At 42.6% G+C, this 25,415-nt stretch overlaps 1 protein-coding gene across 1 annotated transcript in view; it reads left to right on the top strand.

Annotated features, from left to right (window-relative positions):
* Positions 1-25,415, top strand: part of GPR149 (G protein-coupled receptor 149) — a 41,144-nt gene that overhangs the window by 5,066 nt on the left and 10,663 nt on the right. The window contains exon 3 of the mRNA XM_045029417.1: positions 1,730-2,202. Coding sequence (XP_044885352.1) covers positions 1,730-2,202 — 473 coding nt within the window. The remainder of the gene's footprint in view (positions 1-1,729; positions 2,203-25,415) is intronic.

The raw sequence follows: 25,415 nt of genomic DNA, 5'->3' as shown, positions 1-25,415 counted from the left end.
ATAGAATAATTGTTGAGTTTGTAATTTGGACACAAGAACAAATGAATATAAATTGGCAGTCGGGAAGTTTAGGCTTGAAATTAGATGAAGGTTTCTAACCATCAGGGGAGTGAAATTCTGGAACAGCCTACCGAGGGAAACAGTGGGGGCGAAGGACCTCTCTGGCTTTAAGATTAAGCTTGATAAGTTTATGGAGGGAATGGTTTGATAGGATAACGTGATTTAGTCAATAGGTCAATAACGTGTGACCACTGGTAATTAGTACCGAGGGTCAATGTTGGGATATTGAAAGTCTTTTTCCTGAGTGTCTGGCTGGAGAGTCTTGCCCGCATGCTCGGGGTTCAGCTGATCGCCATATTTGGGGTCGGGAAGGAATTTTCCTCAAGGGTAGATTGTCAGTGGCCCTGGAGGTTTTTCGCCTTCCTCCACAGCATGGGGCAGGGGTCGCTTGCTGGAGGATTATCTGCTACCTGAAGTCTTTAAATCAGGATTTGGGGACTTCAACAGCTGAGTCAAGGGAGAGAATTATTTCAGGAGTGGGTGGGTCAGCTTTTGTGGCCTGCATCTTGCGGGAGGTCAGACTAGATGATCATAATGGTCCCTTCTGATCTCAAGTTCTATGATTGATTCTATGATATGATTTCACACTTAATACTATCTTTTGAGAAACAGAATCTGTATGCTGAATAAAGACACTATTTTATAAATGGTTCTCTGTACTTTGTCTTAAAATGTTCTTAGGTAGATTTGATAGGAAGATGCTTTCATGATTTGATAAGAGACATACCTTTAATTACTGTATCTAGTAATATGAAAATGGGAATGGAGGGAGTTTATGGTAGAGGAGAGAAGTAATTAAGGGAATATGTGGCAGTAGAGCACTCTTACCTTAATTCCTGAACTACTATATCATCTAAAATAATTAGCCAGAGTACTGATGTTGGGATATAATTTTATGTGTGGAGTGTATATATTGTCTCTGTATGAAGGTAAGATGATTATGGAATTAGTTCACCTACATGATTGTGTTCTAACGTAGAAATGTATTTTTCTTATTTGCCTCTTGGCACTGAAGTACAGTTCTGATTGATTCTCAGAAGTAGAACGTAAGGAGGCTGTGTAATTGCTGGAGGTTTTTAAGAACAGGTTAGACAAACACCTGTCAGGGATTGTCTAGATAATACTTAGTCCTGCCTCAGTGCAGGGGACCAAACTAGATAACCTATTGAGGTGCATCCCAGTCCTACATTTCTATTATTCTAAGTGTATTTTTCTGAAAGCATGTTATGTTATCTTTTTTGGGTTTGGGGAATTTCTCATTAGCTGAAACTGAGATATACCTCAAAATGAGCCATAATTTGGTTATTTACTTCTAGTAGAACTTTTATAAGGCTTTGCAAATCCTGTTCTTTAAAAATGATGGGTGAAACTATTCCTATTTTCTGGCAAACAACCACCTTCAAAACATAGAAATTCCAGCGTGTTTTGACAAAGGAATAAATAAGCTAATTAACTGTGTGTATATAATGCTATGGTTAATATTTAATTTTCCATAATAATTCATACATTATACATACCAAAAAGTCTGTTATTAAAAGTAACCAACTTGTATTTTAGTTTTAAATTTACAGATAAAATTAGGGCTTTTTTAAAATATATTTTCTAATTGTGTTTCTTGTATGTAACTTTTTAATATTTTAATTATAGAAGCTTTTCTCTTTCTGTTTAGCAAAAAGGAGGGGTTTTGAATTCAATCTGTCATTCCAACAAGGTTATGGAATCTACAAGATATCCCATGAAAACCACCACCATGATGATGATGGTGATGATAACTCTATATCATATCACAACCTGATGAACTATGACTGTGAAAACACACAAGAATCTCAGAAAGAGAGCAACAAAATCCTTAAATCTGCCAAAATTGAGTTCAGCACCATACCCATAGAGGATAGCTCCATGTTTAAAGATTTCAACAAGGGCAAAAATATGGAGACCAAACAAGAACTTGGCAAGGACAAAAGCATGGACTGTCTTCTTTCAGACAAACTAGGAGCCTTTAAAAGAGAGGAGGTCAGAAACTTTGACAAATCAACATTTTTTGAAGCACAGGAAAGAAGGCTGTCTCACGAGGAGAGCCGTAAACCAGAACTCTCAGATTGGGAGTGGTGCAGGAGCAAATCTGAAAGGACTCCTCGTCAGGTAGAGCATGGTTTTTGTTCTTCATTCCTTTTTTCTTCTTTTGAAGAGTTTTAAAGAGTTCTTGTATAAAATCATCTTAAATACATTTCTGATTTTGTTGAAAAATTCCCTCCAGCTCAATTATTTGTAATAAAAATACTAAACAGGTTCTAATTCCAGACATACAAAGCCCTATATTTTGGCAACCTCTACTCACTTCCCATCTATTTTCTAATTCTGCTCTTGGAATTGTGTCCCATTTGAACCAGTAGTCATGGATTTTCCTTATGTAACGTGCTACATGTGTTGAGGTGGTTCACTATAATAAAAAGTTCAGTGTGAAGGGTTTAAAATGATTTTAAGTTTACATTGTGACACAATACTCTGATTAAACAAACGATCACAGTTTCAAAAGCAGTTTTTAAATGTGTGCCAACACTTTTTCATGCCTAAATTTTGGATGGGCAAAAATGTGTAAGCATGAAAAAATGAATATGTAGAAATACAGGAGTGAAGAACATGTGTGCAGAAATGGGTGTGCCTAATTGTAGAAGTTCAAAATACAGTAACTCCTCACTTAAAGTCATCCCGGTTAACGTCGTTACGTTGCTGATCAATTAGGGAACATGCTCGTTTAAAGTTGTGCAATGCTCCCTTCTAACATAGTTTGGCAGCCGCCTGCTTTGTCCACTGCTTGCAGGAAGCGCAGCCCATTGCAGCTGGCTGGTGGGGGCTTGGAACCAAGGTGGACCCGCAGCCCCCCTATCAGTCCTCCTATCAGCTGCCCGCTCCCCTAAGTTCCTTGTGCAACAGCTGCCCAGCAGGCTATCAATTGTCTGCAGTTCAGCTGTCCCTCCCCCCACTGCCATGTGCTGCTCCTGCCCTCTGCCTTGGAGCTGCTCCCGAGACTCCTGCTTGCTGTGGGGGGGAGGGGAAGGGAGGAAGAAGGGGGGCTAATGTCAGGGTGTCCCCCTCCCCCTTGCTCCTGCACCCCGCTTACCCCATCTTCCATAGAGCAGGGGGGACACACGACAGGGCTCAGGACGGAGGGAGCTTGCTGGCAGCAGCTGCGGTCTCAGCAAGCTGATCTAATTAACAAGGCAGTGTACTTAAGAGTCGAGTCAGCGTAATTAAAGGGGAAATGCGCATCTCTCTCTCACACACACACACATGGTGTGTGTCTCTGGCTCTGTCTGCGATGCTGTCTCCCCTCCCTCCATTCTTGCTGCCTTGTGCAAGTGTGAGAATTAACCCTTGAGGACTCAGCCAATTGCTAGTTCATCATTTAGCAGTAAGGCATTCCCTGGGAAATATCTCACCCTCTGACTCCTCTACCTCAACCAAGCTTCACAATCATCATCGCTGTGTACCAATATTAAATTGTTTGTTTAAAACTTATATTGTGTGTGTATATGTTGGGGGGTTAGGTTCCAGCGAATTTTTTTTTCACCAGACAAAAGACTATATTAATATATAATCTTTTGTCTGGTGAAAAAAATTTCCCTGGAACCTAACCCCCTCATTTACATTAATTCTTATGGGGAAATTGGATTCGCTTAAGATCGTTTCGCTTTAAGTCGCATTTTTCAGGAACATAACTACAACATTAAGTGAGGAGTTACTGTAGCTATAATATATAACAGTGATCTTAGTTGATTCGCCTCTGATGTGTTAGTTCTCTAGAAAGGAAAACAAAACCAAACATATTTAAAATCTCTAAAATGAACATTAATACATTCTGCATTTCATAATTAAACAATATATAGATGCTTTAATGTTTTGAGCTTTTGCATGTGTAGCTTTTCCTATGAGACTCTTCTGTGTGTGAAAATGGATGCATTAACCACACAGGGCAAGATTACGGCCCTTGCTGTATGCTTGTACAGGAGAGTAAAGGACATATAGAACCCTCTTCTTCTCCTGCCTTTGCTACCAGGGCCAGCTCATGCTTTTTTGCCGCCCCAAGCGGCGAAGGAGAAATAAAAAAAGCCGTGATCGGCGACACTTTGGCAGCAGCTCAACCGCGCTGCTTCATTCCCTGGCGGCAATTCGGCAGCGGGTCCTTTGGTCCGAGAGGGCCGGAGGGACTTGCCGCCGAAGACCCGGACGTGCCGCCCCTTCCCATTGGCCACCCCAAGCACCTGCTTTGTTCGCTGGTGCCTGGAGCCGGCCCTGCTTGCTACCTGTTTTGAGGAGAACAGCTGGCATCAGTCTCCTCCCACTCAGTGGGCAGGGAGTGCGTGGAGCCTTGGATTCCCCTCCCCTAACATGCCAGCCAGTGCATCTGAGCTGGCACAGAGGAGGAAGTAAGCTGTCCCAGGAAAAGGACTGGCACTTTACTTCCCCCATGGAGCAAGAGAGGAAAGGGCCTGAACTGTGACTCTGACACGAGTTGTTCTTACTCAGCGCAGACTGTCAGATGGGAATCTATCTCATGGTAGGTGTTTTAGCAGAAAACCCAAATGAAATGTGACATCCTTTGGATGACATGCCAGGTATTTATTCATTCATACAACTGAGTGAAATGCAGTTGACTGTGGATTTCAATATGGGTATCAAGATTACCGTTCTTTTTGACCCAGAACATTGCAAGTCTTAGTATGTTATGCCTTTGTTTGCTTTATAACTTGGCTAGTTACTAACAATAAGCAGTGCTCAGGAACTGGTTAGTCTTCCAGAGCACTGTGGAATAACTGGTTCAAGATAAACTCCTTATATATGTCATTTTAGTTTAATGATCTACTAGGTGTCCATAAACTGGTCTCTTATTGTCCTACAGATATAGGGCCTGATTCTGCTCTCACACTCAATTTACAGTGGTTTAATTTCATTGACTTTGATGTAGTTAATTATGGCTTAGACCAGAGTAACAGGGGCATCAAGGGCATAGGATGTATGTCATGTAAAACTGGGCTGGTCCTGATCCTGCAATCTGGACTGACTCATATGGCTGCAGAGAGTCCCACTGAAGTCATTCTCGTTTCTGCATGGTGACTGGGATCTGCCCATGGGGATCAGTTTGCATGATTGGGGCCTACATGCTCCCTCTTCCACATGCCCCAGAACTCATTCGTGTACTCTCTACCATGCTGATGACATATCAAGAACTGTTGTGACATAAAATGAATACTGCTCTCCTTAACCTGGTGACATTTTGCTCTGAGAGCTCCACTCTTAATGTCATTGCACATTCTTGGGTGTTGGGGACACGGGAGTTTTTGCATTGATTTCTGACTATAATTGAGTTCAGTACCTAAAAGAATTACTGTTACTGGTGATTACTTAAAGCTGTCATTTGTAACAATGGCACTGATAATTTGAAAAGGGATCCAAAAAAATAAGTATGGGTATAGAACAAACCTACGCCACATTAATGTCTTGTATACTGTATGAAGGACACAACAGACCTCAAACAGAAATGGGTACGACTATTTGATTTTCCATAATTAATGTGTTTGTTTTATGGGGGTGGAAAGGCCTAACAAGAAGTGATGCTGAGGAAAATCATGTTGTGCCTAACAGAAGGGAGAAAATATTGTTAGCTGAGCTCATCTGTATTGAATGCAAAGATTGTTGGTAATGCAGTCAATGAGCACTTGGATTTTCTGCCTCCTAAAAGTTAATGATTATGAACTAAAGGCCAAATACTGGCTTCAGGATACATACAACCCTCAACAGCTATAATGGAACCTGTAGTGAGCAAGTGTCGCATCTCAATCTTGTCTCCCCCATGACTGTTGAGTTTACAGTCTAGAGACTGTTTACGTGTTGAGCTGTGGAAAACATTCCAGGACTGGCTTTAGGAGTGATAAAGGGTAATGCATGTGTTGTTATTGCACAGCCCTATGATCTGCCCATAGCTTGCATATGCCTTCTGTAGCTCAGAGGGTTCATGCTTCTGCACACGATTTTTGGCCTGCCTTAAATAATGCCAATAATGCTATTTTAATAAGCATGAATGTGTGCCCATTTTCAAGTTAAACCCCATGGAGGCTCTTTGAGGGGAGAGTTGCCTACCTTGTTCTATGTCTGATAGTCTAATCACTGCTGTAAATTGGTTCTGAGATGCTTTTAAATATCAGTTTTGCCTACTCACTTTCAGATGTCACCAGGCTCCTTCGGTTAAATCCTGAAGGATGTGATCTGAAAATGAGATGTCCAAGAACAAACAAGGGCACAAAGGCAAAATAATGTAATGCAAACACTAATACAGAGCTTTCTTCATTATTGAATTACTGGTCAATTTGATCCTTCATTTTATTTGATTGAAACCTCAGGAATCAGGTCACTTGTTTTGTAAATAACAAAATTTCTGACCTTTATTCTGATTGCATTTGACACTAAGGAGTGTTTAATTAGTTCATTGGCCATAGGAAAATGCCATTTCATCAATAAGGTAGTCTCCTACTGGCTTTTATACAGGATTGTAACTCTGAAGAAAAACAAGAATCTCTCTCCTTAAATTAACAAGGAAAATATTACACATAAAATGGAAGACTAGAATGCTCAAGAAAGATGGTTAAAATTAAAAAAGCTGTGTTACAGCATCAGTGACATTATAGGACACTACTGGGCTGTGAGAATTATTATAGGGCCACTGCCCTCCAGTGGTCACACACATAAAACAATCAGTTGCCTATCCAAGTGATAGGAAAAAGTGGAAGACTCTGTAAACTCCTGGAACACATTTCCAGGGGAGATGATAGGGTTTAATCATCCCACTGCCAGAAAGCAGGAAAAAGGGGTTAATAAACTTCCTGCGAAGAGAGGAAAAGTACCTGCCACACCCCGCAGGGAATATCTAAACTGCCTAGGTATGGGGGGAGGAGATGACAGCTGGGTCTGATTAAGAAAGTAGGCTTTTGAAAAAGGCAGGATTAGGTCATGGGTGTGGTCATACTCTCAGGGTGGAATTTGCCTTTCCTATGAGAACCTTTCCTATGAGGATCCAGTGCTCAAGAGCATGGTGGGTGAGACATTGATCTTGGACTGTTTGGGATTCCTGGTCCTATTTGTGTAGCATTCCCTGCAGAATGGGGAATGTGGTGCAAGTTGTTTTTTCCAAAGGATCAGGGTCTAACTGAGAGCCACACTGGGGTCAGGAAGGAATTTCCACTCAGGTCAGATTGGCAGGGACCCTGGGGGTTTTCGCCTTCCTCTGCAGTGTGGGGCACGGGTCACTTGCTGGCTTGAACTAGAGTAAATGGTGAAGTTTTTAAACCAAGATTTGAGGACTTCGGTAACTCAGCCAGAGGTTATGAGTGTATTACAAGAATACGTGGGTGAAGTTCTGTGGCTTGCAATGTGCAAGAGGTCAGACTAGATAATCATGATGGCCTTAAAGTCTGTGTTTGAAAGGCTTTCATCAGGACCTAGAAGTGGAGGGGTGTGCCATCGTTTGTTTGGCGCCACCTGACGCCACCTGAAACCCTGTTGGAGCTGCCACAGTGAGCTCAAGTTAAATCAATAGGGGCAGATATTTGGGGCTGGATGGCTCCTACCTGTTCATAAAATAAAAGAGACCATTTGAATATGTTGGATTTACTCTCCCTTTTTTAAAAAATGCAAGTGTTTGGTCACTTACAGCCTGCAGTGATGAACAGATGTGCTCTTAGCAAAAAGTAAATGATTATTCAGCAGTTTTAATGTATTGGCCTTTGCTCACATATCCTGTATAATCTAGTTGACAAAGTCAGATTATTCTGTTGTAGGTTTATCACTAACTGTGACTGTCCTTGCAGTCACTTTTTCAACAAGAACTCCTCTACCATGTTCTTTGGCCGTCCTTTCAAATTGCTAGTCCTGTTGTGACTTCTGCTTATAGCTAATGCCAGCATCTCTCTGTGAAGCAGCAAACAGTGACTGCATGTGGCTGGCTTCCTTTGCCCCGAAGACTGTGTTTGTCACTTCTTACACAGACTTGCCATTGCCCAGAATCCCAATTGGTGCTTTACTGACATTTTCCAAATTCTAACACAGTGTGTGGTTGTCAGGCTATCGTGCTTCGAAGGTCTAAAGTTCAAGATGCTAGTTACAGGATCTCTTTGTTTCTGACATTCAACTCTAACTTGCAGTACTCCACAATGCTGACATTTGCCCCATTGGTGAGAAGGGCAAGATACAGAGATTCCCACCAGGATTAAAAGCAGAATTAAACTGCTGGGATCTTGGGCTGACTTGGTAGATAAATTCAACAGCAAAAAGGATTGTACGTGATTAATAATACATGTGGGTTAATTAATGTTTGCAAAGTGCTTTGAAAAAGCAAGGTACAGTATAAGTACTAAGCAATATTGGGCCAGGTCCTCAGCTAGTATAAATCGGCATAACTTCATTGACTTCAGTGGGGTGGGATCAGCTCTCAGATCTGTAAAGAGGAATTTTAATAACTTAGTACAAGGGACATAAAGTTAAAAGTGAACTTTAAATATTGTTGCAACCAACTAAGTGAACATACATTTTTATGTGTTGAATACCCAAATAGCAAAGGACCTGGGACACTCAGCTTAAAAACTAGTTTTGGGCTAACTTTTCAAAAACTAAATATCCGGTATTCTGCGAGTTATACTCATTGGAGCAATGGACCTGAACCATAAGGATGTGGCCAGGTGTTATCTAGTTGTAAAGGTTTTTTTCAATAGCTGTTTCCAAAGGTTCTGAAAAACAATAATTGTAGAACTTTCAAAATCATGTAATGTTCTTTGGCGAGGGGAGAGATCAACACTCCTTTAGCTTTATACTGGCTAACTTACATTCAGGAGGTGCATTGCAACTGGTCTTGATGCTTTCATGCTAGGGAGGAGCATGGTGTGCCATATTGCTTCCTGTCTGAGAGTGGAAGGCATCACATTTCCACCATTTAAGTGCACGTTATCAGACAAGAATGCTATCAGTTCTGTCATATTGTTTTCCTTATGGCAGGTCAATGCTGTGCACCAGTTTCAAGGTCTGGATACAAGATGAGAGAAAAGCAACATGGGGGAGAGAGGGAAAGGGGAGTACGCTCAGTCACATACCCATGTTACTTAGAGCAAAATAGTTGTAAGTCCACTTTGTTAAATGGCAACTCTCAGGAGCCAGTTAAAAAAGCACTATTTAAATGCAGCATAGAAATGAAGAATGCACTTCTCTAACCCAACTAACCTCCTTTTTCCAGTCTACCTTTTAAGGAGACCATTAATTAATTTACCACCCGCATTCTCCTTCACCCAACTAATTGCAGTCAGCCGGTTCTAGTGATTACATAACTGCTCTTTAACAGCACAGAAATAAATGATTACTACAAAGGAGCAGGGTATGAAGTGTTCTGTTCAAACCCTGTGGTCACTCTATCGTAAGCTCTAATGTTTTGGGCTGGCCCTGCTGATTATGTATTGCAGTACATTTTATATGGGTTCCCATCAAAATGAACGTGGAGTAGATTTGACTGGGTCTCTTCACAGACTGTTGTCTCATTCTATCTTTGAGAGTTGACCCACATGCTACTGTACCAGTTTGGGGTCTAATACAGGGGTGGGCAAACTTTTTGGCCCGAGGGCCACATCTGGATGGGGAAATTGTATGCAGGACCATGAATGTAGGGCTGGGGGGGGTTGAAATGCGGGGTGTGGGAGGGGGTGCGGTGTGCAGGAAGGGGCTCAGGGCAGGGGGTTGGGGTGCAGCAGGGGGCTCAAGGCAGGGGTTGGGGGATCAGGGCAGGGGGTTGGGGTGAGGGATGCAGAAGGGGTTCAGTGTGCGTGCTCTGGCCCGGCATCGCTTACTTCGAGTGGCTCCAGGGTGGCAGCGGCTTCCTGCCTGCCCTGGCCCCTCACCACTCCCGGAAGTGGCCAGCATGTCTGGCAGTCGCTCCTGGGGGTGGAGTGGGGCAGGCAGCTCCCCCGTGCACTGCCTTCACCTGCGGGTACCACCCCTGAAGCTCCCATTGGCTGAGGTTCCCCGTTCCCAGCCAATGGGAGCTGTGGGGGCAGTACCTGCAGGTGAGGGCAGCTCACGGAGCCCTCTCTTCCCTCCCCTCCTGGGGCCAAAGGGACATGGGGCCGGCCGCTTCTGAGAGCAGCGTGGGGCCAGGGCAGGCAGGGAGCCTGCTGTAGCCCGGCTGCGCCCCGGGGCTGCCAATCCCACAGGCCAGATCGAAAGCCCTGATGGGCCGGATCTGGCCTGCAGGCCATAGTTTGCCCTCCCCTGGTCTAATATATAGTATTCTAGTCAGAGCCTAGTCCAGATGTTAGACCAAACTCCTCTCTGGTGTAACTCATTTTCTCTTCAGTGCAATTACCTCAAGGATTAATCTGATGGGTGCATTTCACCAGTGCATTGCAACAGCTTTATATTGCTGTAACTCCACTTATTTTTCTTTGTCACAGCTATGTTTGCTGCATGCATTTTCTATGCCATTTTGTGTGAGGATTATTGTTCTTTGAGCAACATTCACAGAATTATAGAATCAACATAATGCTGCTAGAACTTTGAGTTGAGCTTCAACAATTCTCTTTACTGCATGTGTAGGCTATTAGCTCTTTGGGCCCTACCCTGTGATATTTTTTACGAGCAGTCATGGCACAAATAGTCCTTGTGAAGTCAAGTAGTCTCTGTTAGTATTCATGTAAGAACTCCAGGTTTGGGCCCCTTACTTAGCTTAACTCTACTTGCTGGGTGCAAGGAAGCACGTCTGAGAGAGCGGGGAATGAAAATGTCTGATAGAACATAAAAAGCTTCTTCTTCCACTTCTAAGCCTTCCAGAACAGACAGTTTCAGCTAGAAGTAAACTCATCATTGCTTTTTTATGAAAAGTATAATATGCTCCCATTTCCAGTCAAAGCCACTCTTCCTCTTTATGGGGTTTAGTTCAGGTATATTGGGAATTAGATTTGCAGGCTGCCTGAATTATTGTGAATTTTTGTTACTTTAAATCTAATCATGAAGGTTGAGATTTCAAAGCTATCTATGGGATGTAGATGCACAGTTCCTATTGAAACAGATGGGAGTTGACCACCTAAATCCGTGGGCAGCTTTGAAAATCTCAGTGGAATTGTGTTTTCTCTGATAGATGGTTTTTTAAAAACAATATTTACAAATGTTCTCCATAGTGTTTATTTTGATCATGTCCATGTTTGTTTGTGCAAACGTTCGGGGAATGGCTGTTTTCCCTCCAAATACTTGGATGCATATGTGAACAAGGCTATTCACTATTGGTTACTCATCACTCATTATTTTCTTGCTTTGAAAGTTCCCCTTGACCAATCAGGGAGCAGAAATAGTACCATATTAAAAGAGCCTATATTGTCAATAACTTAGTAACGACTAAGAAGCAGACCAGGTCTAGCTCTGTATTGGAACTCAGAAATGCAATAAATCACAATGGTTACTTTAAAATAAAATTTGGAAATTAAGGTAGGAAGCAGTTCCTATTTACTTGCCACTTTGTTTAGTAACTGCTTGATAAAGTTTGTGAAACCCTGGAATGTCAGAGTCGTTGGGAGGCAGAATACAAGGTCTGGCAAACACGAGGTCAGCTCCTTAGCTGGTGAAAATGGAGCTATTAACAAGAAGACTTCCCCACTTAGGCTACGTCTTCACTACCCGCCGTATCGGCGGGTAGCAATCGATTTCTCGGGGATCGATATATCGCGTCTCATCTAGACGCGATATATTGATCCCCGAATGAGCTCCTGTCAACTCCGGAACTCCACCAACCCGAACGGCGGTAGTGGAGTCGACATGGGGAGCCGCAGACGTCGATCCCGCGCCGTGAGGACGGTAGGTAATTCGATCTAAGATACTTCGACTTCAGCTACGTTATTCATGTAGCTGAAGTTGCGTATCTTAGATCGATTTCCCCCCGTAGTGTAGACCAGCCCTCTGTGTGGCAGCCTTGATAGCTATAGGCTGAGAATGAAGTAGTCAGTTATGCTTCTGCCAGGCAAAATACAGGTGTTGGAAAGTTAAGGATCTCCAGCTTTACAAAAATGTAAGATATAGGACACAAACACTTAGAGTTGGAGATCCAGATCCAAGTAGCTGTGATGGGAAGGGAGAAGAGCTTTAGCCTCAGCCTAGAGGGGGGGAATTACTGAAGCTGGAGTGGCTGTAATGTGCCTTCTCTGCAAAGGGAGGCTGAGAGTAGCTATGTAGTGGCAGATACTTTGGAGTCTCTGCGTTGCCATAATCACAGTCTGACCCATATGCTGCATGCTGGTAAATAGGGAGTCACCCTGGTTCTCAGTTCTGCACAGGAGATGTGAGCCTACTGCATTTCCTTGCCCCCGACTTGCATATCACAACTGAACCACTTTTGGAGCTATGGAGGAGAAGGAGCAGAATTTGTCCCTAAGATGCACATCATCAAAATAATCTTACAATACCTTCATATTTTCAATAAATGACGGTAAAATAGACTTAGGGCAGCAAACTTCTCCTGTTGTGGAACACCTAAACCCTGCAGGAATTCAATCTTTTAGGAGCTATAGATAGCACCTGCTCCTCTCCTTTTTCTGTATTTTGTCTGTTTAGCATGTGGACATCTGCAACAGGATAGTCTCATCTGTTTGTAAAGGATTCAGCACCCTGTTGGTGCCATATAAATAAACGTAATACAATATTCACTTGCTCCTTTTTGGTCAAATCAGCACCAGATGGCATAGCCGGTCCCCTGAGAGGCAATCAGAGGAGGACTCAAAATTAAATCTACTGCTGGCTCAGGCTCAGAGACCTTTGGGCAGTTCTACTCACAGATTTCCCTGTCAGAAATTTAACCACAGATTACCTTTTTAAAAATTAATTTTCTATTCAGTCAAAATAGAGAGAAATAGAACAATTTCCTTGGCCATTCTTCTGGTTTCTTTAAATGCCATATTTATACAGAGCTCCATTTCTGGAAACACCCTACTCTGAGTGGCCCATTGACCTCAGTGGGACTACTTGTGGAGCAAGGAACTATACAGGATGAGTGGGGGGATCAGAATGTGGCTCACTGTGGTTAAGAAATGAGTGGAAGTTATCAGCATGGTAAACTAAATGCTAACCTGATTAATGAGAACATGCATATCTTGTAACACTAGTTCACATTTTATCTATCTTTAGATTGGCATGTGCTCCTATTTGTCACTTCTCATCTATTTATATACTTCGACACCTCTCTATCCTCTTCTCCCTTCCTCCTCAAGTTCCTTCCTTGCTCCTCTGTCCCCATTACTTGACTATCTTGTTGCCCCAAGAGCTATATTCTGCCTCTATTTTAACTATGGTAAAATATTAACACAAAAATAAAGCTTCTCTATTTTTTTTTCTGCAGAGCAAGCAAGGTCTCTGCTGAAAAGATGTGGGTAGAGGCAGAATTAACAGATACAGTGTTTTGTACTAAATCACAGTGTAGATTAATCAAAGCTATCAAGGGATATTTTGCTTCTCCCATTAATGTTAATGGAAGTCAAGTGGCTAAATCCACACACAGTACTTCTAAACCTGTCTAGTGCATTTTCTTCCAGGTCTGTTCCAACACAATGTGTGTTCAAAGCTCATGCTGGTGGTTATATGCAGTATTCGCTTAGTCACTAGGTAACTCCAGTCTCATACATTCTAAAATCTTCCTTTTTGACAGGAAAATAATTCATTTTATGAGACACAGTGTACCTTTCCCTCATCATCAAACTTACAGATGTTGGGAAAGGTGTTCTTCTGTACTGCCAGATTTTCTATCTAAAAACCCTGAAGGGAAAGTGCACTGAGATGGGAGCCATGAGTTCTGATCTCACCTTGGTGTCACTTCAGGCACAGCTGAGAATAGCACCTGGGTCTCTGATATGACAGAACCAAGTTTTATCCATTCAGCTACACTGCATCTCGGAATGAATGTGCAAAATCTATGGCTATCCTGTCTGTAGTCATTGTGCTACCCATTAGACACACTCCCTCTCAAAGATGGACGTAAAACCCGGGATTCCGGATCTCCAGTAGACTACTATTGTCTAGCAAATAGTTTTGTAATCCACTAGTCAAGTTTGTGTTGAGTCCCTCTCTACAGAGTGGTCCACTTAGGGGATAACAATTGCTCCTTTAGCTTAGCTAGTAAATATGTGTGCTGGAGATCTCAGAATATGGAGTTCAAACTCAGCTGATAACCCCTGTGAGGGAATTCTTATTTCTGCACATGATGGAATTTGTCTTTCTAGTTTTTTTAAAAAGCTAATTCACACAGTGAGATGGCATCCTTTTTATAGTTGCATGCCATTATCTATCATTGCGTATGGTACAGATGTTAAGGGCATTTCAGTCCTTTTGTCACATTTTGTGTCATACAGTTTTGAAGGTTGAGAGTTAGACTGTCTGACCTTGTTCTAAAAATACTGGGGGAAAGAAGAGAGGGGAAGCAAAACTTAAAAATAAATAGTGCTAAAAAGTAAAACTGGCTCAAGGGAACAAATGCAATAATCTAGTAGCTGAGGATATGTAGTTTGGGGTAGTGGTGCAGGTTTGAAGGTCAGAGATTTCCAGGGATGTTGGAACAATTTGTACAGTGGGGGAGCTGAGAGCCATTGAACTAAACTGTAAACCCTGTATATGATCAACACCACTTCAAGGTGGGGGTGCAGTAGCACCCCTAGTTCCAGCACCTGTGGAGATTTCTGATCTGCTTAGGCAGCTCTGAACAATGCAAACTTTTTCAAAATTAGAAAAATTATTTTACTGAAGCTGGTGAATAATGACAGTCTGCCAAAAAACAACTAAGGTCCAAATTTTGCAGTTCTTGGCCAGGCAAAATTCCCATGTTACATAACAGTAATTTTGTCTCAGTAAAGGATTCATCCCAAAGCTTTCACAGTTAGAACGGTCATTGCTTACTTTATTCTTGGTCAGAGTTTGGGAAAAATTCTAGTACTGCTTCATGTGGACATAACTTGTAAAGAGACTGAACATTCTTCGGGGTACTCTACTGTTCCCCAAGGTAGATCATTCCGGAAGAGGAGCGGGGTAGGGTCTCAGACTGTGTGTAATGCTCACTTACCTGAAGTAATTCAAGAAAATAGGAAAGGCATGAATAATCCTCTTTTACAACTGCCTCCTCACCTTGCTTGCTGACTCACTCTTCATTATCCAGCGATGCACATGTAAGGGTGCCCATTTTAATTTGTATCTTAGAAAGCAGCATTGTCCTTTTTTTGTTATTTTAAGACCCTTAAAGAAAAATGTGAAGGGCACCAATCATTTTCATTTAATGTTTTCAAGAAATAGGTTCCAAGAGATTGTATGTTGGACCCCTAGATAGTATGTTGGAGCCTTGGATATGTAGGAGTCTGTTGCCTGATTGTCTTCTCACTTCTCCCTTCTCACTGCCCGGGGGGTGGGGGTGGGGGCAAGTGGGGGCAGGTGGGGGCAAGTGGGGCAATTTGCCCCAGGCCCCGCAGGGGCCCCCATGAGAATATAGTATTCTATAGTATTGCAACTTTTTTTTATGGAAGGGGCCCCTGAAATTGCTTTGCCCCAGGCCCTCTGAATCCTCTGGGCACTATAAAACTGGTGTCATAGGGTAATGAGGCCCTCTGTCTTATATACCCACACACTAGCTCCTGTAAATGGTATTGGAAAAGAGAAGTGCTCAAAACAAAAAAGGCTTAGAAAAATTATATTTGTCACTTGCTAACTCCTCAGCTGCAATTAAAAGAAATATCTTTAACATTTTATGAAACCTTGTAGTTTTTTTTCTCTCTTAGAAAGCATGGTGGGTTGAACAGTGCGTGCCTATGTGATAATGTATCACTTTTCCCTCCAGCTAGGTGCCTTTAGGCAGCAGAAATCTGTCAGAACCCCTGAGAATCTAATATATTATTTTATAGGCTTTACTGATTTTTCTCCTGACTTGATATTTCATGTACTGGCTGCCTGAAGCAAACTCTTTCAAGAGGCTCTTACATATATAGGTCTCATTTATGTGCACTGAAAATAGAAGGAATGAAAGGATTTGTAGTTTATTTTGCTTAGCTGGACTGAATGTTATATCAGCTCACCTGTTTACAGTCGAAGATGTTTCACACTGACTCATAGTCAGGGCCGGCTCCAGCTTTTTTGCCGCTGAGGGACCCGCCACCGAATTTCTGCCGAAGACCCGGACGTGCCGCACCTGTCCATTGTCCGCCCGAAGCACCTGCTTCCTTTGCTGGTGCCTGGAGTCTGGAGCTGGCCCTGCTCATGGTGACAAATACAGAATTAGATAGTGATCTCTGCACAGAATCACGCGTGCCATAGGTTGCCTACCCCTGGTCTACAGCCAAGCTCTAAGATACAACCGCATTTGCTCTGATCCCTCAGAGAGAGACAAACACCTACAGGATCTCTGTCAAGCGTTCTTAAAACTACAATACCCACCTGGTGAAGTGAAGAAACAGATTGACAGAGCCAGAAGGCTTCCCAGAAGTCACCTACTACAAAACAGGCCCAACAAAGAAAGTAACAGAACACCATTAGCCATTACCACTAGCCCCCAACTAAAACCTCTCCAGTGCATCATCAAGGTTCTACAACCTATCCTGAAGGACGATCCCTCACTCTCACAGGCCTTGGGAGACAGGCCAGTCCTTGCTTACAGACAGCTCCCCAACCTGAAGCAAATACTCACCACCAACTACACACCACACAACAAAAACACCAACCCAGGAACCAAGCCCTGCTACAAACCCTAGTGCCAACTCTGTCCACATATCTATTCAAGGGACACCATCATAGGACCTAACCACATCAGCCACACCATCAGGGGATTGTTCACCTGCACATCTAACAATGTGATATATGCTATCATGTGCCAGCAATGCCCCTCTGCCATGTACATTGGCCAAACCGAACAGTGTCTATGCAAAAGAATAACTGGACACAAATCTGACATCAGGAATCATAACATTCAAAAACCAGTAGGAGAACACTTCAGTCTCTGGTCAGGGCCAGCACCAGCTCAGCAAGTAGGTGCTTGGGACGGCCAAGGGGAAGGGGCGGCATGTCAGGCTCTTTGGGGACAGGTCCCTTGGTCCCTCTCAAAAAAGGGACCTGCCGCCGAATTACCGCCGAAGAAGAAAGCAGCGTGGTGGAGCTGCCACCAATCGCGGCTTTTTTTTTTCGCCGCTTGGGGCGGCAAAATCCTGGAGCTGGCCCTGTCTCTGGTCACTCAATAACAGACCTAAAAATGGCAATTCTTCAACAAAAAATCTTCAAAAACAGACACCAACTTGAAGCTGCAGAACTGGAATTAATTTGCAAACTGGATACCATCAGATTAGGCCTGAATAAAGACTGGGAGTGGTTTGGTCATTACAAAACCTAAACCTAATTTCCCCAATACTGATTTCTCCCTACTGTTACTCACACCTTCTTGTCAACTGTCTGTAATGGGCCATTCTCTTACCACTTCAATAGTTATTTTTCCTCTCTGGGTATCCTGCTGTTAATTGATTTATCTTGTTAGACTGACCTCACACTTGGTAAATCACCCCCATCTTTTCATGTATTTATACTTGCTCCTGTATTTTTCACTCCATGCATCTGATGAAGTGGGTTCTAGCCCACAAAAGCTTATGCCCAAATACATTTGTTAGTCTCTAAGATGCCACAAGGACTCCTCGTCATTTTTGCGGATACAGACTAACACGACTACCATTCTGAAACCTGTCATCATGCAAGGCACTTCTTTTGAACAGTGTCTGTTGCTCCTTTTTATATGAATTTGCTTCAAGTACGGATCTGGACAGATTGCCATTGTCCTACCCAATTACTGGTTTCCAAGTCACTTGGGGTGACCTCATCTCTTCCTTTAACTACCAGCCTCTAAATTTACTGCAGTCAGCCTTCCAAAGGCCAAATTACTTCAGTAATAAATGTTACTGCAGTTAATTTTTATTTTAGGGGATTTGAAGACTGTCTATTTTAAAGTAAACAGAAAAAACATTGTCCATGAAAAGCAACAATGAAGGCGTCAGTGGAAACATTCTAAAAATATAGTTCAGCTATAGTCTGCATTCCATTAAAGTTATTAGGCGCACAAACCCCTTAGAGCAGAGGTGGGCAAAACTACAGCCCACAGGCCACATCCGGCCTGTGGGACCCTCCTGCCTGACCCCCGAGCTCCTGGCCCAGGAGGCTCGCCTCCGGCCCATCCCCCACTGTTCCCCCTTCTCCACAGCCTCAGTTCGCCCTGCTACCGGCGCAGTGCTCTGGGCAGCGGGGCTGCGAGCTCCTGGGGCAGCGCAGCTGCAGAGCCCAGCCTGATCCGGTGCTCTGTGCTGTGTGGTGACATAGCTGGGCAGGGGAGTTCAGGGGTGGTGGTCAGGGGGTGGGGGGGTGGACAGGGGTCGGGGCGGGGAACAGGGGAGTTGAATGGGGGTAGGGTTCTGGGGCGGTCAGGGGACAGGGAACGGGGGTGGATGGGGTAGGGGTCCCAGGAGGGTCATCAAGGAACAGGGGGAGTTGGATGGGGCAGGAGTCCCAGGGGGGCCCTCAGGGGGCGAGAAGCAGGGGGTGGTTGGATAGGGGGCGGGGGTCGGGCCACACCTGGCTGTTTGGGAAAGCACAGCCTCCCCTAACCGGCCCTCCATACAATTTCGGAAACCTGATGTGGCTCTCAGGCTAAAAAGTTTGCCTGCCACTGTCTTAGAGGTTTACTCAGTTTTACTGTTATTTTGCCACAGGCCGAGGAGATCAGGGTTCTATTCCTGGCTTTGCTGCTGGGTGACCTTGGGTATGTCGCTTCACCTTTGTGTGCCTCAGTTTTTCCATCTGTAAAATGAGGATAAGAGTGATCTCCTTTATAAAGTATTCTGACATCTAGGAAGGAAAAGCACTACATAGCTTTTATTATTAAGGAGTAGACTCTTTGGGTTTTGCTATGGACTTCAATGGGGCAAGGATTTCACCCTCTGTGTTTAAGTTTATAACTAGCTTTTTGTTGAAAACCTCTTTTTAGCCCTCTGTCAGGGTATAGTACCTGTCTAGGTCCCAAGAGGGGCAAAGGTGACAGGGTAAGAAAGCCCTGGAGCTCCAGACCAGCAAAGCAAGGGTTAACCAGCAGAGCTAGGAAACAACTGTATACAAGGAGGTACAAATCAACAACCGCTGTTGAAAGTGAGGAAGCAATTTGGGATGACAGGCCAAGTCGAGCTCTATTTCTCACAAGGTTACTGCTTCTATGGACTTGTCTACACAGGGTTACTCAGAAAATTAATCCGAATAAATTAAGGGTGCGAATTGAAAGTGGATTACTTAAATTGCATTAAGTGTCTGTGTGGTTGTTCTTATTCAGAATTAAAGTGGCATTAAATTCAATTAAGCCTAATTTACTTCCACAGTTAAAAGATTTTGAGTTTCTTGTAGCATGCCTCAGATCTTTTCTTGAAGGAGGAGAAGGAACACCAAAGAAGTGTTCCTAACAAGTGTGCTTCCAAGTCTGGCTTTATTTTTTGTTTTGAGGAATAAAGGATCTCTACCAGGCTGTTTTCTAGCATCTTGCTATTCCCAAGTTACTTAATGCTGGTCATAGGTGAAAATCCTCCTACGTTATTTTGACTGTGGCTGTCTGCAGGCTAGCTACAAACTTTACTCAGTTCGTGTGGCTTTGAAGAGGGGGAGGAAGTGATCTTGTAGGAAACAAATCCCAGGGGCTATTTAGATATGAGACTAGGATGTCAAAGAACAGGGTAGATCACAAGAAATGGCTCATATGTGGCCTTCTCCAGAGGAGAATGTTGGTTTGTAATGTGATAAAGTATTGATGAGAAACCATTCTAATTTATCTGAAGTCAGTGGAGTTATTGTAGATTTACATTTGTGTAACTGAGATCTTAGTCTAGTTCTACATGAAGCCACTTCTAAACAGTCCCTGATTAGTATCCTCCAGTCTCATTGCATGATTCTCAATTCAGAAACAGGTATTCACACCCATGTTGATAAGTAGGCACAGCTATGGTACAGAGCACTCCCACCTCTCCAGGTTGAGAATCTTCATACTTGCAGTGCTCCTGCTTTCTGCAGAAATCAAACACTGGACTGACAAACCATGATGTGATCTCTGATCCAGTGTGAAGCAATGTCCCTGGTGCCCCAGTGTTTACAGTTGTGTGAATAAATATTTATGGTAGCCAGGCCTTATCCCTTCCTATTGTGCGTAGATGTGCAAAGGTCCTCAGAATGAGGATGATAAATACAGACCATAGATGCACAGTACATAATGATAAAACAATTTCATTCTTAATGCTGAATAATTTTTGCCTTTAATATTTTAATGTCTTCTTCTGTTTCTAAACAAATTGCAGTTTCTAGCCCTTAAGGTTGTAGAGAAAAAGCTTGAAAACATGAACCTAAAGATTCCCAAACCAGAAGAAAAATAAGAAGAATCCAGAATGTATTTTTCTTAATTCAGATTCTTATGCAAACATCATGATTGGAGGGAGGGAATAATTCATGATTTTTTGAATGCTTGGGGCTGGCAATATAGCTGCAGTCATTTTTGTCTCACTGTTTCACTGTGTTGGAAATTACTTGAACTATCATTCAACCTCTGTTTTGTTGCAGAGCACTTTTTCTCTGCTTTTAGCACCAGGCAGATGCTAACACAAGTATTATCAGGCTGAAGACAAACTCTTGGAGCAGATTTGACTTTATTCTCTGGATAGAGTAAATTAATAATCAATAAGGACATTCAGAGATTGGAGCTGGATTTTTCCCTTTGCCACTACGTAGTTCCTGCTAACAAATCTTTCCTTAAATGCTTCTTAGTAGGAGTTAAGCATGTGCTTAAATGACTGCACAGGGTACAAGGCATTGGAGACTCATATCCACTGAGTTCATGTTCCTCATGTGTGAACAGAATAAGGTCAGTTGTGTTCAGTACAAAATGTCAAATATGCATAGAAAAATTTCCCTGGTGAAATTAAGGTATACTAATAAATCATTCTCAAACAACACTTTTTGCCTCATTTTCTAGGTTCCCGCTAGCGAAATAAATACTTCATCTCCTCCCAACCCACACTTCTAAACAAAAATATTTTGCACCTGAAATATAATTCCCACAAGAAGCAGAATACATAATTGATTATAGTGAGATCTAACTGAGGAGCACATTAATTGCTTCACTATGAGGGTGCTCAGCAACACCTATTGAAATCACTGGGAGTTAAAGGCATACGGTACCTTTTTAGCTGGTGCCTGACACTTTGCAGGAGCAAGCCCTATTTCAGCAGGTGGTGATGTTATGACTTCCCTTAACTATGTACTTGCAAGTTACAATCACTTTTTTACTCTTTCATGGGTGCATAACCAACATGTCTTGCAAAACTGGATCAAGAAGTTTTTTTGCCAGTTTACAAAGGGAAATACAGAAGAAGATTCTAAAACTTTTTTTTCCCCACAGAACACCTTTATTATGGGTCAGATCCATCAGTTTCTACTCAGGCAACATTTCTAGTGAGTTCGGACTGCAGAGAGACTACCGGATTAGGCTCCATAAATAGAGCTTGATGATAACAAGAATTGCAGTTTATGCGTCTGGATGCATTCAAACAATTTGAGACTCTGGGGTTTATATTGCAGCTCTTTCTCTTGTGAGTAGTGCCATTGATTTCAGTGAAGTTACTCATGCGTCTGGCAGCAGAACTTGCCATTTTACATTAGCTTCGCTGTAAACAAGCTATATGCTGCGCACAACCAGCATTCTTTCTATCTTGGCCTCCTTTGGATATGAAATCTTACGGCTAAGACACAGCCCTGGACTCTTTCCTGCACTGTGATCTGCTCAGCACAGGAGCAAGAGGAAGCCATCAGAGAGTGAGCTATGCCTCTGTGTTTCTCATGGTGAATCTGAAGCAGCCCTAGACTGTTGGTGTTACAGCAGCTCTAACTTACGCCAGCAGCTTGGCCATGTGCCAGTTGACTATATTGCTAGACCACAGCTGCCCCCCTTTTTCACTCCCTCTGCCATGGCTCCTTGGCCAGGTGAGCATAGCTATGCCTCTCTGCACCAGCTGAGAGCTCCACAACATGGGGGAATTCTTAGCTGGTGAGCTAGGCTCAGATTCTGCCTAAGCAGCACAAAGTAGCCAGAAGAGGAGGGAGAATCTAGCTCACTCTGTATGTGTGAGTGGGGGGAGTGTCAGACCTGCCTCATACAGGGAGGAGTATTTTCAATTCTCCACAAACATAACAGGCTACAGTGTGAGACTTACATTAACAAAAAAGGATTTGCTGCAGTGATTCTGCAGAGATTCCTTTGCTCGGAATGACTGCTGCTGAGGTATGAATGATGTATGTGAGGTATGAACACATCTGTTATTTATTCCACTGTAACTTTTCATTTCTTCTTGTTAAAAAATGAATGTACCGGTATATGTAGTCCTCCAGTGAAAACGATGTCCCAGATTGCAACAGACAGGATTGCCTACAGCTATCCAGACAGAAATTCATACAGATGAAAGGCTCTGTGGTGAGACATGATGGAAATGCACACTGTTCACACCGTAAAAATAGAAAATAAAGGGCTTGATTCTGCATACACACTGTGTGCAAGGAACTCTTAGGGAAGTTAGTGCAACTTGTTCACATGGAATTGGGCCCCAAATCTTTACTTTTTACTAAATTGCATGTTTCTGGCATGGCATCACAGAAGCAGAAATAATATATTTAAGCATCTTTTAAAATATTAACAATTTTTTATTTTTTTCAGATTGAAACACTTACACTTTAGTGGAAAACAAACTTGACCGATGTAAGGTGCACTGTACATACTGCTAGTTAAATTGTTCTTTGTGAGCAAGGACCAGATCCTAGGCCCCGTTCTACAGCTCTCGCGAGACACTTCGCTCTATGTGTCTGAGCCCAGGGGCGGCTGCAGGCCCAGCACGCCAAGCGCGTGCTTGGGGCGGCAAGCCACTGGGGGCGCTCTGCCGGTCGCCGCAAGGGTGGCAGGCAGGCTGCCTTTGGCGGCTTGCCTGCAGAGGGTCCGCTGGTCCCGTGGCTTCGGCGGACCTCCCGCAGGTGTGCCTGCGGAGGGTCTGCTGGTTCCGTGGCTTCGGTGGACCCTCCGCAGGCAAGCCGCCGAAGGCAGCCTGTCTGCCATGCTTGGGGTGGCAAAATTCCTCGAGCCGCCCCTCTCTGAGCCTCAAAGGCCTGAGCATCCTTTGCTCCCATCAGTTACACTGGGAGTTGAAGGTGATGAGAAGCTCTTGAAAGAGCTACTTGTTACCATACTGGAGTAGGTTTTCTAAAATGAATTCAAGTGTCCATTTGGCCTGAAGAGTTACAATAAAAAAAGACTGGTAGTGGCAGCATTTTGTTAAGAACACATGCAGATCAGAATTCTGTGGCCTGCCTGCATGAAACTATAACAACTCATGGCAGAACTAACACAATGTTAGACTTAAAGAATTTGTAAGCAATATTCTAAATCTTACTCTAGCAGATTATGCTCTCTAATATGTGACTCTAATATGCAGCTAGACTGCCTGTATATCAGGGATACTAAAAAGCATTTTCACTAGAAAGAGGGAGCTTTTTTTATTTCTAATAGCTGTTCACCCTTATGCAAATGCATAATTCACTGCTGCATTCAAATGGATGATGCATTAAGTCAAGACATCTTCAAAATTCTGGCTCTCTGAAGATGATCAAGAGAATCAGACTATCAGTAGGCTTCCTGTTCCTTAGTTAAAGAACCTTTATAATTATGCTTTTAAAAGAGGAGATGTAGTATATACTGTGTGGGAGGAGTCTGAATTTAAATTTATTTTAGAAATCATACCTTTTTTTTTAAGTGTACTATTGTAATGTACGGTGTAGGAAGGAAGGAATGTTGAAAGAGACAAAAAGATGGAGTCTTCCTCCAAAAACATTTTGGGCTTGTGAAGAGTGCTGTAAAAGAGAACAGTGGATTGCTTTCTAATTTAATTGTATTAAAAAAGAATCATACCCCTGCTACAATTGCAGATACCACTGTTTCACTTAGGTAACACAATGAGGGTGGTAAATGAACCTCTCTAGAATAAATGGGAGTCCATCACTCAGACAGCTTCCTCTTTTTTAATGTTTTTAAATTAAAATTGCATTAAAAGATTTATAATCAAAACATAAAATTAGGTTTACAAAGAAATAGAAGGCAACATTCTGCCTCACAGAATGTACCAGAATCAGGCTTGTTTTGGGACAGAAGTCATACTCCAAATGCTGTACTTAATATTGGATTAGTTAGAGGTGCTGAAGTAGAAATAGTAGACCCATAATGGACATCTTTAAATAAATAAAATCAACAGCCAGCTCTGAAACACCACCACCTTGTAGACATACAATGACAAGACACACTATTTAATGTTACATACTTGTAGGCAAACAATACCTTATTTTATAAAGATAATCAAACTTAATAGACTCTAAGGTCACACTTTGCTCTTATTCATACCAGTTTACAACCAAAGTAACTCCACAGAAGTCAATGGAGTTACTCCAAGTTTACATGGGTGTAGACAAGACCTGTATCTGGTCTTCTCTCGCAGAATTAACAAAGTTCTTCCTGTTCCAAATCTATTCTCCCTTATATTAAATATGATATGTGAGATACAGTTCCTACTTAGGCTATTTCATTCATGCATGAGATTTGCAACACAAGCAAACCAGCCTAGGTAAGAGATGTGAATCCACAATAGACTTTAACCTTTGGCTCACATTGTTCAGTTCGTTTTCAGTTACTAACAAGTCTACATGAATGAGTGTCAGATCTTGTTTGCTTTACTGAGACCTAAGTAGAGGACTAAACACGGTGGATTTGATTTAAATCACTAGTCAGGAAGACTCAATTTAATCATAGATTTCTACAGAAAAGTGCATTCTTGTTGGTTGGTATAACCTTAATACATATTCTTCACAACTCAAAGATAGATGTAGGTTTCATTTTTAGAAGGTACACACTATACATTTTAAGTGATTTATTTTGAAAACTTTTAAGATTAGTTTTACAGCTATATCAGAAAATCAATGATTGTTTGGTTATTTCATTTACCAAAGGTAACTGAAGCAGATATTTATGAAGTCATTGGGAGGTGAACTATCTCTAAAGCAACAGGTTAATCATTTATATTTGGAGGATTTTCTTGCCATTGTGTGACAGTGCCATCTATTTTTTCATGATTTTGCTCACAAACTGTCATCAGATTTCGCCAGTTCTTGATATAGTGCTCAAAACAGTCCACTGCTGAGTTCCATCGCACGTCTTGTGGGAG

This window comes from Mauremys mutica, chromosome 9 (genome assembly GCF_020497125.1).
Source record: "Mauremys mutica isolate MM-2020 ecotype Southern chromosome 9, ASM2049712v1, whole genome shotgun sequence".
Taxonomy (NCBI): domain Eukaryota; kingdom Metazoa; phylum Chordata; order Testudines; family Geoemydidae; genus Mauremys; species Mauremys mutica.
Note: the sequence above shows the minus strand (reverse complement) of the source record. Positions and strands in the feature narration are given on the sequence as shown.